The sequence below is a fragment of the Nycticebus coucang genome, chromosome 11, assembly GCF_027406575.1.
Source record: "Nycticebus coucang isolate mNycCou1 chromosome 11, mNycCou1.pri, whole genome shotgun sequence".
Lineage (NCBI taxonomy): Eukaryota > Metazoa > Chordata > Mammalia > Primates > Lorisidae > Nycticebus > Nycticebus coucang.
In genome coordinates this window covers 64,020,941-64,039,442 of record NC_069790.1, presented here as the reverse complement: position 1 = coordinate 64,039,442, position 18,502 = coordinate 64,020,941, and the positions used below count along the sequence as shown (strand labels likewise).

At 42.2% G+C, this 18,502-nt stretch overlaps 1 protein-coding gene and 1 pseudogene across 5 annotated transcripts in view; one reads left to right on the top strand and one right to left on the bottom strand.

Moving 5' to 3' along the window:
* Positions 1 to 10,613, bottom strand: part of ABCB4 (ATP binding cassette subfamily B member 4) — an 87,256-nt gene extending 76,643 nt beyond the window's left edge. For 2 of the 4 annotated variants that reach the window (XM_053608864.1, XM_053608866.1), the window contains exons 1-4: positions 10,426 to 10,613; positions 10,141 to 10,226; positions 6,964 to 7,018; positions 3,158 to 3,308 (exon numbers count right to left, since the gene is read on the bottom strand). In XM_053608864.1, the coding sequence (XP_053464839.1) occupies positions 3,158 to 3,308; positions 6,964 to 7,018; positions 10,141 to 10,220 (286 nt within the window). In that variant the 5' untranslated portion in view covers positions 10,221 to 10,226; positions 10,426 to 10,613. Of the gene's footprint in view, positions 1 to 3,157; positions 3,309 to 6,963; positions 7,019 to 10,140; positions 10,227 to 10,425 lie in introns of those variants that run through there. The other 2 variants (XM_053608865.1, XM_053608867.1) reach the window with 2 other exon arrangements.
* An 870-nt stretch (positions 10,614 to 11,483) lies between these two features.
* Positions 11,484 to 12,613, top strand: LOC128560189 (proteasome subunit alpha type-1-like; annotated as a pseudogene). Its single transcript, XR_008372901.1, has one exon. The product of XR_008372901.1 is annotated as a proteasome subunit alpha type-1-like (transcript).
* The last annotated feature ends 5,889 nt before the right edge of the window (positions 12,614 to 18,502 follow it).

Here is an 18,502-nt window from a genome sequence, read left to right as displayed (position 1 = left end):
TCTAGCTGTCCAAGAATCCAACAATTCTAAAGAATGAACTCTAAATAACTCCTGGGACCTCAGCTAAGTACTTTTTCTGCTCTCAATCCCTATGATTTTCTAAACTCTACAACTCTAAACATGTCAATGAGTAGTCTGGACTTAGAGTGAGTATCCTTTAAAGATTTCACTTTTCTCCAAAGAGGTCTGAGAATATTATTCTTGGAAACTATGAAAGAGTGGACATTGGAAATTAATAACATTTGAGGCATTTCCCATTCTAAATCCTCCACCACGGCCATTAGGCCTAATGATAAATGTGGCTAAGGGGACCAAGGGTCATAAACAGGTGTGTTTATAACGTGGAGGTTACTGAAACCAAGCTGGCAACTCTCATGAGTTTACCTCTCTAGCAATCACAGGTCTGTAAGTGACTTGCCTGTGCTGTCCCCCAGAGAGATCTTGAATTTGGCCCTGGGCATAACACGTGGCACTGTATGCCACATTCAGCTTCAAAATTATCTGGTTTCATAATTAGAAGCAAGTAAAAAAACAAGCAAACTGCAACAAGTAAGAAAGTTGTGAAAATTTTCTTAAGTTAGTAAAATAAAACAAAATTAGTCCAAATGAGAACACATTTGTGATAAGTTGTACACACAAAATAATTGCACCATTTTTCTTTTTTAATTTCAGATTAACATGAGGGTACAAATAATTAGGTTGCAATGTTTGCGTTTGTTAGGTAAGGTCTCTGTTGTAGTAGTGCCTGCCCCAGGAGGTGTGCCACATACCCTTACATTGTGCCCATTAGGTGAGAGCTCACCGAGGTTCCTCCCTCCTTCTCCCCACTCCCTCCAACTTGAATTGAATTGAGTTTTTCTCTTGTGTGGGTGTGTATTAGTTCGTGAACTGGCTTCATATTATTATTGAGTACTTGCTTTTCCATTCTTGGGATACTTACTAAGAAGAATATGTTTCACCTACATCCAGGTTAATACAAAAGATGTAAAGTCTCTATCTTTTTTATGCCTAAATAGTATTCCACGGTATTAGTTGCGCTATGTCAATATGATTTCTAAAAAATGTTACAGCTTAACTATTTTTAAGGGTACAGTTCAGCAGTGTTAAGTATAGTCACACTGTTGTACAATCAATCTTGAGAAATTTTTCATCTTGCAACACTAAAACTCTATATCCATTAAACAATGGCTCCCCATTCCCTCTCCTCTCAGCCCCTGCTAACAACCTTTATACTTACTCTTTCTATGAATTTGACTACTCTAGATATCTCATAAAAGTGGAAACAAACAGTGTTTTTCTTTTATTGACTGGCTTATTTCATTTAACATAATGTCCTCAAGGTTCATCGATGTTGTAGCATGGGTCAGAATTTCTTTCCTTTTTAAGGCTGAATAACATTCCATTGTATGCATATAACACAATTTTGTTTCTCCATCAATCCATTAATATGATTTTTTTTACCCTAAGTAGAAACCAATTTTTATCTGCACTCCCACGTTTATTGCAGCACTATTCACAATAGGCAAGATTTGGAATCAGTATACTAAGTGTCCATCAATAGATGAATGGATAAAGAAAATGTGGTACATAGATACAAGGAAATATCATACAAATATAAAACAATGATATCCTATCATTTGCAACAATGTGGATGGAACTGGAGAACATTAAGTTAAATAAAATAAGCCAAGTACAGAAAGACAAATTTGCCATGATCTTATATGTGGGAGCCAAATACTAAAAATAATTGATCATTTGGAGATAAGAGAGTAGAATGATGGTTACCAGAGGCTGATAAGTGTGTATGTGTGTGTGTGGGGGGGGATAAAGTGAAGACAGTAACAGGTGCAAAAATATAGTTAGATATTTGGATAGAATGAATGATATTTGATAGCACAACAAAGTAACAACGATAAGTTAGAATATAATTTAAAATAACCAAAACAGTGGAACTGGCATGTTCTTCATGTAAAGAAATGATAAATATAGAGGTGACAGATACTTCAATTGCCCTGATATGATTGTGCATTGTAGCCTGTATCAAAACATCACAGACACCCTATAAAGATATACAATATTTATGTACCTGTAATCATTATTCAAATATTCAAAGGATGCTTTTACTTGACTCTCAAAGGCATTAATATTTACCAGTATTTATGTAAACATATCCCACTGTATTAATCAAGCAATCATATTCTCTTAGGAAATCACACTGAAGCACTACAATGGTCGCTGAGTAGTTGTCAGTCAGCGAACACTGAAAACTCATACTAAATGCTTTCTAAATGACAGAGCATACATTGTCTCACATATTTTTGCTAAGAAAGCTGCCTTTCCTTTATCAGTTTTGAAAATATATTCTGCTATCTGTGTACCAATAAAGCTTCACTCAGTCTTCCCGCTGAGTGCCTGAAGGTTTGGTAGAAAGCATAGAACTCTTCCTTTCTATGTTGAATTCAGCTACTATGAAAATAACTATGTCCATAATCCCACTCCAAGGCTGTTTCCAGGGGGCCTCTCTTATAGATAACATTGATTTATGGGACTCCTTTGGCTCTTCAGTAAGTATAGTCCTTTGGGTGACCTCCTTGCTCATATTGAATTCATTCACTCTTTAGTAAAGTGTTATGTCAACTTCCAATCAATCTGTTTGATCCAAAAATTAGAAACAGAAAATGGATATAATTTTTTACAAAGGAGGAGAGGAACCCAGAAACAGTTCTACAGACTGAGCAGAGCTAAGAGGTACTGCCACGGCAATGGATGTATCTGGAAGCTCATCATTGATTACTAAGGGGTGGACGCTGCATGCTAGACTCGGCGTTTTTCTGCTGTCTTCAAGTACGGTGACTTCCCTACTTCACTGGGATGCAAACCTTCGTGTGTATTTCCTTGCCCTGTACTAAAAGTAAAACAACATGCATGTATTTCTTGAAATTTAATGAATATTTGAAGGATTTTCTGAGAATTTTTCAGCTCCTGTGACAGGTGGAGTCACTGGATATCCAAATCATTAAGCAAGTAGATAATGAATAGCAAAATCAATTCCTAAACTTTTCCCCAGTTAAAGTAATAAAGAATTCCCCAGTTAAAGAAATACTAGTAACTGAAATACTAATAATTGAAAAAAAAAAAAAAGTAAAGAAATGCTTACCTGGAAAGGAGAAGTTTCCTGAAGTATCAACAAATTTATCAGTCATTTCTCCAAACACTATCATCATTAGAGGAAGGCCTGACCCATGGGCTATGGCCATGATAGTACCCAGGGACATAAACAATTTATCTTGCCAATCAGAGTACCGAAACTATAAAAAGGAAATAAAGTAATACTTAATTGTGGAACAGAATTTCCCTTTTCCATAATTATGTGTTCTTTGGATTTTTACTTAAAGTCTACATTCTTTCTTTTCTTTTTTTTGTTTGAGACAGTCTTGCTCTGTTGTCTAGACTAGAGTGTAGTGCCATCCTCATAGCTTACTGCAATCTCAAACACCTGGGCTCAATTGATCCTTCTGCTTCAGCCTCCTGAGTAGCTGGGACTACGTGCACACACCACCACACCTCGATAATTTTTATATTTTTTTGTAGAGACAAAATTTTGCGCTTGCTCAAGCTGGTCTTGAACTTCTGACCTCAAGTAATCCTCTGCCTCAGCCTCCCAAAGTGCTAGGATTGCAGGTCTGAGACACTGTGCCTGGCCCATACTTTTTAATTTTCTTCTGTTTTGTGTTGGCCTGTACTTTTTTAATAGTTGTAAAGGGATGTCTTAGAGAGAGAATTTCAACCCAAATCATTAACAGAACAATTTCATGATTCTATTTATCTTGTGTTCTGTGAAGAAATCAATATAATTCTGTTTAATCAGTATCTGATTTGCGTGAATGATTACAGTAGAGTCAGAAAGGATTAAGGTTTGCTTCTAATAAGAGATATTATTTGATCTCCCAGAGCTCCTGAGGTAATGAATTAAGAACAGCTACAGACAGATATTACGTTACAAACACACATATACACATCACATATCCTTTAAAACAACATTCAGAATATTTAAGGAGGAGAATTAAAAATAGGGGGAAAACAGATGCTCTGAGTTTTGAGGATGAGATCCCTTTAAAGAGTTTAAGTTAGCTTTCAAATGACAGCTTAGTAGTGGAGCATAACAAACACTGTGGGGTGTCCACGCATACACTGTGTGTACTTTAGGTAAGTCTTGCTCATAGAGATAACGCTTATGCAGAATCGTGAAGGATGAAGAAGAGTTAATTGGAGAAGAATCAGGGAGTGAGGGGAACATAAGGAGTTTTTAGGCTTAGGACAGCAAGGAGACTAGAAGCTACGTGGAGTACGTAAGTAACTCCTGGCAGTGGAATTCCTGAAGGTCACAGGACAAAGTGTGGACATTATATTAGAGAGTGGTACGGCAGGCCTCATGGCCCACAGCTAAGAACTGGGACTTAGCACTACCTACAGAGGGAAAGGTGATGCCAGTTGTCACAGTGAAATGCACAACTCCCCCAAACTAACCATTAGATCGGTGTCATAACACTTCAAAAGGCTTTGATACTTACTGTCTTTTTAGGACTTTCCATTTTCTCCCATTTTAAAATTTTTGATGGACCCATCCATGGCTCACTTTCTCTTTGTTCTTTTTCCTCCTCTGCCTTCTAAGCTACCCCTTCCTTAAGTTTCCATTTCTATATCTTCCCCTCTGTTTCTTGTGTCTCTCCTCTCTTTTTAAACTTTTTACTACGTCCATTTCTCCCAACCCCCTTTGAGGACAAGCAATGATTATTGGGAGAGTGGTGATGAGTCAGGCTTGGCAGAGTGGCCTCTTTGAGGGCTGAGGCTGAGTCAGACTCGGTCAATACCCTGGGTGAGCCTGTGGCTGGAAGCACATGGTGATGGTGGGGGTGGGGGTGGGGGGCGGTGTGCAAACCTTTCTCAAAGAGTTTCAGAAGTCTGGTCAGGGATCCAGGGCAGGGAGCAAATTTCATCATCAAACACACAAGGCAAGCAATTTACCAAAAGAAAAAAGGGCTCAGAAGCCAGGTAGAGCTTAGAATCAAACAAGGGGTGTTAATAAAGTCAAGAGCAAATGGGTAAGGGTCTCTAAAATTGCTATGAAAGGGACCAGTGTTCCCAAGATTCTCTTTTATTAATCAAAAAATGTTTTAAATTCTCAATTTTTATGAAATGAAGTCTCATTATGTTTCCTAGGTTGATCTCCAAATCCTGGACTCGAGTGATCCTCCCACCTCAGCCTCCTGAGATGCTGGATTATAGGTGGTCACCACCATGTCTGGCACCAAAGTTCATTACTAATGGCTCCTGGGAGAGGGAGCACTTGGGTCTGTCAGCCACAGTTAAAAGCACAGGGTCAGGTTGTAATATTCTCTTTCATATTAGTTGAACACAATTTTATAGCCTATATCTTCTCCTTTGTTTCTTGCATTTCTATTTTAAATTAGAATTTAAATTTAAAATTAAATTTAAAATTAGGCAAATTTCACAGCAACATCCTAGGTAAACCAAAACTTGTTTTCAGTGATTTTCAACAAAACAGTCTAGTTGTAATTCCTGTTACAGAACAATCTTATCCTGAACCTCTTTCAGGACAAAAAAATATCTATTCAGAAGTGGAATAAAGATTAAATTTAAATTTAATTTAAACTAAAACTTTTAAATTCAAATGAAAGTTTATATTTCTACTCTAAGGTTTGTAATATTTTATTTTCTGTAGGAGGCAGGTTTAAAACCTGTGCATTAGAACTAGATTTGGTTTTGTAAACAACTTATTCTCCAATATACTAAATTTTAAAAATATTTTACTGTTACCAAGACTTTTTTTTTTTTGAGACAGAGTCCCACTCTGTCCTCTGGGCTAGAGTGCAGTGGCATCATCATAGCTCACTGCAACGTCAAACTCCTGGGCTCAAGAAATCCTTTAGCCTCAGCCTCCCAAGCAGCTGGGACTATAGGCATGCACCACCATGCCCAGATAATTTTTGTAGAGATGGGATCTTACTTTTGCCAGGCTGCTCTCAAACTCCTGGTCTCAAGCAGTCCTTCTGCCTTGGCCTCTCAAAGTGCTAGGATTAAAGGTATGAGTCACAGTGCCCAGCTTCTTACTGAGACTTTTCAAACAACAAACAATAGCCAGGAAAAAAAAAAAAAAAAACAAGAATAAGGGATAAAAGGATAAAGAGGGGTTTATGGTTATATGAGAAGTATGTGGCAATGTTTGAGAATGAGCATGTGGTGTCTTTTTATCCATTTAATTGCTAAGTTGGAGGCTGTAGCTGACATACCACTTAATTTGCTATCAAATAATGGCTGTCATAGTTTGAGACACATCATATTTACCAAAAATAGGCAAGTGCTTTCTTCAGCTGCCTCTCTGAGACACATTACAAATGAAAAACAGATTAGACTTCTTCCAAAAATATGTTGGCTTGCCTTGTGCCAGAATAAAAGCAATAAAAACTGTCCCAAGCATAATCAGAGTCCTTAATAGTTACCTATATTTAGCCAGTTTTCCTGGAAGCCAACTGTCAATAAAGATTTGTTAATTATTTTACAATTTCTGTAGTTAACAATTATCTTCTTTATAAGCAAGTTTTAAGCTAAATTTGCATTTAAGCAAATGCAGAGCTAGTTTCCTGAAGTCAGTGAGTTTACATGGTGCTACTAACATAGCTCTAATTTTCAATTTCCTATGCACCAGTCACCTCTGTCCTGTGTCATCGCCAGCCTAAGTCTTCTTTTATCATCCATCCTGAGGATATGGGTTATCAACTATAATAAGGCAACCTAAAACAGCACATGTGTGGCTAGGAACAGCACAGGACAATCTATCACTGCCTGTAGACAATCTTAAAGTACATGTTCTAAGCTATTGATTCATGACCCCAAATTTGAAGGAAACACAAGATTATTCACGATTAATATCTCACAGCTTACCAAAGTTAATGGTCCAATCAAATTCACTTTCTTTACTTTTTTCCTGTCTCGGTTGCTGTAAAAAATAAAATTGTTTAAATTTAAAACTGTTAATGTTTCACAGTCAACTGAACACAAATTTGAGTAATTATGACACTCAACTATGTATGTTTTCAAATAGAAGAATGATGCTCACAAATTGCCAAAATTATCCAGTTTAACCAACACAGCAGACCAGTTGCCAAGGGCAAAGTAACTGTCCAAGGTACTACAAAGACATATGGATACATGAGGACTGGTCACCTGCCATACAGCACTCACAGAGAGAAGAGGAATATGTTAATGTCTGCCAAATCAATTAAATTTTTCATTTTCTAAAAAAAGTTTTATATATTGACCTAAAATTAGTAAAGACCACTCTTCTGAACGACTGTAGGGAGTGACATTAGGAAATGCTAAAACTCAACCACTTCTCACCACTTTTATTGCTATCCCCAGCAGACCAGCCCCCTGCCTAATCTCTCCACTTCCACCTATGTGTGCTCGAGTCCGTCCTCAGTCAGTAGCCAGAAGAATCATTTAAAAGCATAAATCATATGTAACTTCTCTGCTCAAAAATCTATAATGGCTCCTGTTTTTCTTAGAGGAAAAGCCAAAATTCTTATGTTGGCTTCTCAGGCCCTATGTGGTCTGTTTCCTTATTATCTCTCCACCCCTGCTTACTCTGCTGCAGCCCCTCTGGCTTCTCTGCTGTTCTGTGCACACGCTAAACACGTTCCCATCTCAGGGTCTTTGCATCTCAGTTACCTCGGCCAGGAATGTTTGAAGTCTTCATTCAAAAAATTCCTTAAAGATAATATCTGCCCTAACCACCTTACTTAAAACTGCACAATACCTATTCCTTACATGCTTGATTTCCTTAACCTGGATTAATGTTTTTCCATAGCATTCATTGCCTTCTAACATTAGCTGAAGTTTACTTACTTAGTATGAATGTTTTTATGTCTGTCTTTCATACAATAAAATAAACTGCATAGTAGAGATTTCTTTCTTCTTCTTCTTCTTCTTTTTTTTAGACACAGTGTCTACCTTTGTTACCCAGCCTTGAGTACAGTGGCACCATCACAGCTTACTGCAGCCTCAAACTCCTAGGGTTTACTGATTCTCTCTTCTCAGCCTCCTGAGTAGCTGGGCCTACTGGTACACAGCACTATGATTGGGTGACTTTTTTATATTTTGTAGAAACAAGTGTCTCACTATGTGGACAAGCTGGTCTTGAACTCCTAGGCTCAAAGAAGGATCCTCTGTCTTGGCCTCCCAAAGTGCTGGGATTACAGGCATAAGCTACTGTGCCTGGTCAAGAGATTTCTTTTAACATAAGATACCCTTATCCAGCCTGGGCAACATAGTGAGACCCTCCTCTTACATAAAAAGTTTTTAAAAATTAGTTGACTGTGGTGGTATGCTAGCTACTCAGGAGGCTGAGGGAAGAAGATTGCTTGAACCCAGGAGTTTGAGGTTAGAGTAAGCCATGATCTCACCACTATACTCCAGCCTAGGGTAACAGAGTAAGACTCCATCTCAAAAAAAAAAAAAAAAGCATTAATCCAGGTAGTGATCAGGTTTTACACATTAAGACTTGATCTCAAATTATGTAAAGCATTTATCAAAATCACTGGACAAGCATCTGCCACTAAACATGTTCAAAACAAAATGCCACAGCAAGACCAGCATGATTGGAACAACCAGAAACTCTTAATTTGTTCTAGATAAGTGAAGTGGGCTTGACTTCCTTTGAATGTATAATCTTTGGTCTATTTTCATAAAAATTAATCTCGTTATATTTAACCTCATAATCTGGAGTAACTTATTCTTAACTTTCTGCATTTCTCTCTTGGGCTGTTTTCCTATTTCCAACAGAAGGCTGTGAGCTTCACTTCTAAGGACTTTCTTGGGTTCTAGAATGTTACTACACCTTTTGCAGGGACAGCTCCTTTGTACACTCATCAAATGTTCAGCCAGTGCAATACATAAATAGCCTTCTTCATGAAAATGCCATCTATTAATAGATTCACAGTCAATCCCAGCCAAAGTGGCCAGCTGATGAAAACCACATTTTTCTCTTGGAAGTAATAACATCCATCAGTTTTCCAATTCCACCTGGCAACACTAAATTTTCTATGAATAATTATCATGGTACTTAGAAGGAATAAAGCAGTCACTGGACAAACAAGTTAACAGACTAAAATAATGCTTCAGTTTAAGCATCAGATAGGCATAGGCATATTTTCAGTTGGCTAATCAGGCCCCTTGCAGCTTGAGGACAAACTACAGAACCTGATAAATTTGTCCTCTGGGTGATCACCAGATGACACAGGTCAATTAGTTCTGGGTGGCCCAGTATGAACTCAGAGACCATAATAGCCTCATAAACTATTTTAGGCTAAAGGCGAAAATGATTCACTATTTTTCCAAAGAGGAAACAAAGACACACAACATTGGGCGCTTCTGCCCCTAAAGCCTCTGAAGTGTGCTTAACAAAGGCCCTGGGGCACCAAATCCACAGCCAGAACCCCCGAGGGAGAAAGACACAAGTGAAGGAAGTGCTGAGGTCCCCCCACCCCCACCCCCTACCCCCGCCGTGCACTTGAGCAAAAACCGATTTGGACGTACAGGTTTGGGAAGAATAAGACTGCTCAATGTCTTCCTCCTCACCTCACCTCCCAGAAAGCAGAAATACAGAACAAGTCTGGCGATGGGAGGAGGAAGAGGGGTAAGGAAAGATAAGGAAGAGAAACAAGGTGGGGGGTGGGGTGGGGAAATTTTGCTTCACTACCCTTGTCCAGAAAGCACAACCAACAACAGCAGCAAGTGTCTGATACTCCATAAGCTTGAAAACCAGATGATGTATATGAAAGTTATTTGTAAGAGTGTTAAGACTTACACAATACAGGGAATGTTATACAACACAAACATGCATCGAATCACCCATGCTCAAAAGGAAGGGGGCGCTTTTAAAGACAGCTTTATCTTCCAGAATCTGAGGCTCCTCCAGGCTACTTAAAACTTTCTCTCCAAGGTCAGAACTTCTAACAAGACCCTTCAAAGAAGCCTCCAAATTAAAGGCCAAAGGCATCAACCAATTTTCTAAACTTCTTTCCAAGGCTGAACGTGACCCTGTGGCTGCTGGTGAGGTACCTGGGGCTGCCCAGTTCGAAGACATCCTCCGCTCGCCCGGAGCTCCAAGTTGTTCCGTTCCTCGCCTCCTCAAGATCCATCTCAGCCTGGAGAGAAACCACAGCCTCAGATCCAAGTGCACCGGCTCTGGCTCAGGGAGGGGGCGGGGGGCAACCAGCCTCCTCGTAGCGCCCGCCCCAGGGTGCCGAGCCCGCGCCCCGGTGGCGAGCCGGGGGCTCTGGGTATTAGTCCCGCTGACCCGCCCCGCGTCCTGGTCCCTGGGTTTCCCGCCTCCGCCTCCCTCACCTCGGACCTTGCGCTTCTTTGGCAGAGCGGCTGGGTGCGCGGGTGCCGCGGCCGCGGAGCCTGGACTTTGCTCTCCGCGGCTTGGTCCCCGCCTCCACACGCGTCCGGCGGTAGTGATGCCTCCCTCTGCGGCCGGGGCACGGGCCCCGGCCCGCAGGAGCAGCTCCCGCCGCCCGCCGGGCTCGCTCCGCAGGCCAGGCGCGGGCGAGGGGCCCAGCGCGCCGCCCTCGCCGCCGGGGGCGCCCGACCGCAGTCGCAGCCACAGCCCACTCGGGCGCGGCACCAGCGCCGCGGAGTTGTGCCAGCTGCCGCCGATAAGGCCGCCGTCGGCCTGCTGCGGCCGCGCCTAGGGGGCCACCCAGGTCCCTACAAGTGACTGTCATACCCCTCGGAGCTCATTTTTCTTTTTAAACCCATGCGGGGGACAGTTTCTGGACGCCCCACAATCACGGGGCGGCGGAGGACCTGCAGAGGGTTGGAGACTCGCCTCCCACTGGTACAGCCCGTCTGGTCCCAGACCCCACCATCTTCAAGGACCGCGAGGGACAACCAGGGCCAGCTCTGAGGCCTCTCACCCTCTTTTGAGGAGCGCTGTCGGTGCCCTCTTACTACTTAGAGATGCAAAATTTTAGAGCTGGATGGGGCTTTAGATATCACTTAATGAAAACCCACATTTTAATGTATGAAGAAACCTATGCCGAAAGAGGTTAAGTCCTGCCTGAGGCCGTGTCAGCAGGACCCTCCCGGCAAAGCCTCCTGAGGCCCAGGGTAGTGCCCTGGCTCCCCGTTTTAATATCAGACTTTTCCCTGTGTTAATCGTCTCTACTCCTAGCACCCACTTCAGTATGATTTTCTTGTCCTTTTTGATTAATTTCTCCGCACTTTTCCCAAAAGGAAGTGTCTAAAACAGGAAACAATATGGTCTTACGTCTTTGAAACCAATGATTTTCAAACTTGGAGCCTCATACTTTATTAACTATGTGACTTTGGACACTTGGCTCATTTCTCCAAGCCTCGGTTTCCTCATATGTAAAATGAGGATAGAAACCTGTCCTTTAGGAGGCTACAGCCAGGTCAGCGCCAGAACTATGTTTCGAAACCAGTATGACAATGATGTTACAGTTTGGAGTCCTCAGGGCAGGATTCATCAAATTGAATATGCAATGGAAGCTGTTAAACAAGGTTCTGCCACAGTTGGTCTGAAGTCAAAAACCCATGCAGTGTTGGTAGCATTGAAAAGGGCACAGACAGAACTTGCAGCTGCTCAGAAAAAAATTCTCCACGTTGACAACCATATTGGTATCTCAATTGCGGGGCTTACTGCTGATGCTAGACTGTTGTGTAATTTTATGCACCAGGAGTGTTTGGATTCCAGATTTGTATTTCACAGACCACTGCGTGTGTCTCGTCTTGTATCTCTAATTGGAAGCAAGACGCAGATACCAACACAACGATATGGCCAGAGACCATATGGTGTCGGGCTACTTATTGCTGGTTATGATGATATGGGCCCTCACATTTTTCAAATTTGTCCATCTGATATTTTGACTGCCGAGCTATGTCCATTGGAGCTCATTCTCAATCAGCTCAGACTTACTTAGAGAGACATATGTCTGAATTTATGGAGTGCAATTTAAATGAACTGGTTAAACATGGTCTGCGTGCCTTAAGAAAGACACTTCCTGCAGAGCAGGACCTAACTACAAAGAATGTTTCCCTTGGAATTGTTGGCAAAGATTTGGAGTTTATGATCTATGATGATGATGATGTGTCTCCATTCTTGGAAGGTCTTGAAGAAAGGCCTCAGAGAAAGGCACAGCTTGTTCAACCTGCTGATTAACCTGTAGAAGAAAAAACTGATGAACCAATGGAACATTAAGTGATAAACCATTCTATATGTGTATTATCAAATATCTAAAAATGCAGGATACATACTAATGACAATAATCTATACTTTGAACCAAAATTTGGAGGGTAGTGGAATGGTATATTTTAGGAATCAGTCCCACATGTAAGTTTTTTCCAAAAAACCTCACTGAAGCTATAATGGGGTGCATTTTTCTTTGAAAGGGTCTATATAATCATATTCTAGAAAGTGTAGGTGTCTCGCACTGATGTTTTTATATGAAAAAAATAGTGTCTTTGCAATTTTAAAGACAACTGTGAAATAAAATTGTTTCACCTCCTGTCCTTTAGCAGGTTATGGTGAGGAATAAATGAGTTACGAATACATAAATTAGGAATAAGTGAATTAAGTACTAGATAAAAGCACTTAGTACTATGCCTAAAACATAATGCAAGTTCATCAAATATGCTTTCTTTCCTTCTAATTAGGTAGCAAGATTACTTTTAGTGCTTCCATGACTTATAACAGACTACATCCTGTAGTTTTCTTGGGTTTCCAGAGAACCTTAAACCACAGCATAGTATAAGAGATGTTGTGGGACAGGCCTAACTGTGAATCTCACCTCTGCCATTTACTACCTGTCTGGCCTTGGCTTGGTTCAGTCTCTAAATATGTAAAATAAGAGTACTGTTAAGTATGGAGATGTGTGCAAAGTGCCCTGCAACACGGGAGGGATCTGATAATTATTAAAGTAAAGCGTTCAGAAGAGGCAAATGAGGAGGCGCTGGAAACGGAGTCAGCAGCTCCAGCAGTCACGACTGAACGTGCTTCTCCATCCTGCTCTGCCTGCTACCTAGAGCTGGCGTAGAACTTGACTTGAAGTCGTGTGCTGGAGTAGACATGTGCTTTTGGTCTCAAGCCTATGAATTATCTTCCTAGCCCTAGATCCTGAAGGTTTTTCTAAAAATCTTACAGTACAGCAGAACCTGTGTAAGTTGACCACCCAAGGCAATGTAACAAACTGGTCAACAAATGGAGGTGGTCAACATAAGAAACTAGGCTGACTATACTGATATGTATGCATATCCGGTCTATGAAAATTAAGTCAACTTAAAGAGGTGGTCAGTGTAGAGAGGTGGAAGTTCTACTGTATTAGGTTTACATATTTAAGTCCATGTGCAGATAAGAGTTATTATAGCTGGACTGACTGACACTGCTGTCCTTAGAAAGGCTTGCTGACAAAATTGGCCCTTAGCTGGCATCAAGGAAGTTGGATTAGAGAAGAATGCCCATCAGACTAATCAATGAAAATAGCTCATTGTACCTAAACTGTACAAAAAAGAAAAATGCAGTTTGTGTTGAATACTTGCTTTTTTTCAGGGAGTCTGGGATTTTGGTGCATTCTAGATACAGGGTGCATATGTGATCAAACCTCACTAAAAAAACTTAAGCATGGAGTTTCTAATGAGCTTCCCTGGTAGACATTTCACAAATGTTATCATAACTTGGAGGAAATAAGAATTTCTTATGTGACTCCATTGGCAGAGGACTCTTGGAAATATTATCCTGGGTTCCTCCAGATTTTGCCCCATATGTTTTTTCCCTTTACTGATTTTGTTTTTTATCCTTTGTTGTAATAAAGTATATTGATTACATGCTGAGTCCTGTGACTTTACACCTAGAGAATATTTGAAGCTGAGGGTAGTCTTGGGAACCCCTTTCCCAGTCCGTGATGTATTATTTTGAATGAATTTTTATATAAGATGTGAGGACTACATTTTAAAATAAGATCAGAGTCTCCTGACATAATATCCACAAGGTCCAAATTTCAATTGAATATCACTCATCATACCAAAAACCAAGACTCTGTCAAACTGAATTTTAAAATGGCAACTAATAGACGCCCAGACCAAGATGACGGAGATGTTAGAAATATCTGACAAATATTTTAAAACAGCCATGATGATAATGTCTCATAAGAAATCATGGAGGGGGAGACAAGATGGCGGACTGAAGCCAGCTTTCAACAAAGGCTCCCGTCCAGAAGGAGAGTTAAGGGACAGGAATTTAGTAAGTATCCTGGTGGACTTGAGCCTCACCAAGAGAGAAGGCTGAAGAACGCACATCAACACCGCTGAGGCAAGTTGTGATCACAAGGACGCAAACAAAAGGTACAAAATCCACCACCAAGCGGACGGGAGTCCCCCTCCCCCATGAGACCGGCTCTAGAGCCCCATAATTGAACAAGCGGGCAGAAATTAAAGGCCCTCCCACTACACTCCACGGGAGAGACCTTCTAAAAACTGGACCTACCTCCCCTACTGGGGTGCCGTGGCGTTCTCCTGCCGGACATAGGGCTGAATAAAACTTTGGGAATCCTTTGCCGGCAACCCTGAATCCCCGGCGCTCCCCTCCCGCCCACTGAGGTCTGGAGGCCTGTCCCCCAGGACTTCGGATCCTTGGGTGATTTCTCAAGGGGAGTGGACAGTCCCCTTGAGTGCGACTGGTCAGCATTGACTCTGAGGCGCGCCGAGTGAGGAGAGGGCACCGGGCTGAGGGGGAGTCACGCCTCGCGGCACTTCCCTGCGGTGCAGTGCAGCAACCCTCCCCAGGCATACGGGGCCCAAGACTGAATCAGACTCTGGCCTCCCCGCTGAGAGCTGAGAACCCCTACTCTCACTCGGGGTCTGAGGGCCTATCCCCCAGGAGTTCGGCTCCTTGGGTGATTTCTCGAGGGGAGTGCACAGTGCCTGAGCTGCGTCAGGTCAGCGCTGACTCTGGGACACGTGAGCGCGGAGAGGGCACTCCGCTGAGGGGAAATCAAGCCTTGGCGGCACTTCCCTGCGGTGAAGTGCAGGAGCCCTCCCCGGACCGTAGTATTGCGTGAAACTGAATGAAACTCTAGCTTCCCCCCGCCCCACTCCCAATCGGGGTCTGGGGGCCCATCCCCCAAGAGTTCTGATTCTTGGGGGATCTCTTAAGGGGTGTGGACCCAGCACAAACTGCGGCCGCTCAGTGCTGACTCTGGGGCGTGGGACAGAGGAGAAAAGGGTCGCCTGAGTGCCCACACCAGAGCAGCAGTTCCCTGGAGGTAGATCAACAGCCGTTTTTTCTTTAACGGCAGAACGCTCACTTCTGGATATTCTGAGGCCACACCCCCTGTCTCCCTGGGCAACCAGAGGAGGCCACCTGTGACGCGGCTCACAAACCCGGAAGCCTCCGGGGCGGGGCCGACCCAGAGGGGTGTTCAGACGCAATTCTCCAGCAGCAAAGACGTTTGAACTCAAAACAGCCCGTCTCCTGTAGGCGACCACAAGAACAGAGACAGAACCTCACAAAGTTGTCTGTTCTGTTAGCAGCATGCATCAGGGACGGGGCTAAGCCTGAGTGAACACCTCCTTCCCATCACCTGCATCAAACACTCAAAGATGTCAGGCCCCATCTCCTCCTGCTAGATAGCGGCAGTCTGCGGGGGCCTGGCAGACTTCCTTGCGATTCAGGCAGGTGCAAACCCCTGGAGTGTCTGTTCACTGCAGGCAACTGGGTTAGCCATCTGCAGAGATACCAGTGACTGGGTCCGACGGAGGGGCAAAGTGGGGAAGGAGACGTCAACCTTCCCAGACTGCTCTGTTTGCTGGGTGGCTCCTCCTGACTCCACGCTGCACTGGGGTGAGCCGTGTCAGAGGAGTCACCAGGCCCCTGTGATCCAGTTCCCAGAGACCTCTTGAACCCTTCCACCCGAGACAAGTGCCGATTGAGACAGTTGATTCGGACCTTTTGAACTGGGCTAATAGACTGAGGACTCTTCAGGCGGTGCCCTGGGTGTGCGATTGTAGGAAGGTTTGATTCTCCTTTTCCAACTGGGGCCAGAGGTGGGCAGGCGGGGTGACTTAATTGCTGATTTTTCCACACAGCTGAGACTTCAAGCCAGAGTAGAAGTTGCAATAGGATCGAACAGAAACCAGCTGAAAACAAGACAGAACCACTTTGCTCCACCACACCAGACAGGGCCCCAGTTTCTCAGGCCACAACACTGTACGGGCCCTTGATAAAACCCCAGGGGAAAAACCAAAGGGAGTAAACCATGGGGCGGAATCAGCGGAAAAACTCTGGTAACATGAATAACCAGAATAGATCAACCCCCCCAAGAAAAGATACGGCAGATGTGATTGAAGATCCCATTCATAAACAACTGGCTGAGATGTCAGAAGTCGAATTCAGAATTTGGTTTGCAGACAAGATTAATAAAATGGAATTAGGAATTCGAGGAGAAATTCAAAAATTGTCTCAAGAATTTAACGAATTTAAAGACAAAACCACCAAAGACTTAGACACACTGAAACAAGAACTTACAGCCCTCAAAGATATGAAAAATACAGTAGAATCCCTCAGTAACAGAATGGAGCAAGCAGAAGAAAGGATTTCTGACATTGAAGATAAAGTCTTCGAACGCTCCCAATCTCTCAAAGAGGAAGAGAAATGGAGAGCAAAAACGGATCACTCACTCAGAGAGCTCTCAGATAATTCGAAAAAAAACAACATAAGGGTTATAGGAATTTTGGAGACTGATGAAGTAGCTGCCAAGGACACAGAGGCCCTTCTACATGAAATTATGAAAGAAAATTTTCCAGACATGCCTAGAGAATCTGAAATTCAGATAGCAGACAGCTTCAGAACCCCAGCACGATTCAACCCCAATAAGCCATCTCCCAGACATATCATAATTAGCTTCACTAAAGTTAACATGAAAGAGAAGATTCTCAAAGCAGCCCGGCGAAAGAAAACTATAACGTACAAAGGTAAGAATATTAGAATAACTGCAGATCTCTCTGCTGAAACTTTTCAAGCAAGAAGAGGCTGGTCATCAACTTTTAATCTCCTAAAGCAAAAAAACTTTCAACCCAGGATCTTGTATCCAGCTAAACTGAGTTTCATCTATGATGGAGAAATTAAATACTTCAATGACATTCATATGTTGAAAAAATTTGCCATAAGTAAACCAGCTCTTCAGGATGTTCTCAGACCTATCCTCCACAATGACCAACCCAATCCTATACCACAAAAGTAAACTCACTCAGAATCTTCGGATCAAACTCCAACTTCCACACTGGCGAAAGGATTAAAAATGTCCACTGGACCTTTGAAAAACTCGATACCCAAAATTCCACCAGACTTATCAATACTCTCCATCAACGTGAATGGCTTAAACTGTCCTCTAAAGAGGCATAGGTTAGCTGATTGGATACAAAAACTCAAGCCAGATATTTGTTGCATACAAGAGTCACAGCTCAACTTAAAAGACAAATACAGACTCAGGGTGAAAGGATGGTCATCCATATTTCAGGCAAATGGTAATCAGAAAAAAGCAGGTGTTGCAATTTTATTTGCAGATACAGTAGGTTTTAAACCATCAAAAGTAAGGAAGGACAAGAATGGTCACTTCATATTTGTTAAGGGTAATACTCAATATGACGAGATCTCAATTATTAATATCTATGCACCCAACCAGAATGCACCTCAATTTATAAGAGAAACTCTAACAGACATGAGTAACTTGATTTCCTCCAGCTCCATAATCGTTGGAGATTTCAACACTCCCTTGGCAGTGTTGGATCGATCCTCCAGAAAGAAGCTGAGCAAAGAAATCTTAGATTTAAACCTAACCATCCAATATTTAGATTTAGCAGACATCTACAGAACATTTCATCCCAACAAAACTGAATACACATTCTTCTCATCAGCCCACGGAACTTACTCCAAAATTGATCACATTTTGGGTCACAAGTCTAACCTCAGTAAATTTAAAGGAATAGAAATTATTCCATGCATCTTCTCGGACCATCATGGAATAAAACTTGAATTGAGTAACAACAGGAATCTGCATATCCATACAAAAACATGGAAGTTAAATAACCTTATGCTGAATGATAGCTGGGTCAGAGATGAGATTAAGAAAGAAATCACCAATTTTTTGGAACAAAATGACAATGAAGACACAAACTATCAGAACCTCTGGGACACTGCAAAGGCAGTTCTAAGAGGGAAATTTATAGCACTGCAAGCCTTCCTCAAGAGAACGGAAAGAGAGGAAGTTAACAACTTAATGGGACATCTCACGCAACTGGAAAAGGAAGAACATTCCAACCCCAAACCCAGTAGAAGAAAAGAAATAACCAAAATTAGAGCAGAATTAAATGAAATTGAAAACAAAAGAATAATACAACAGATCAA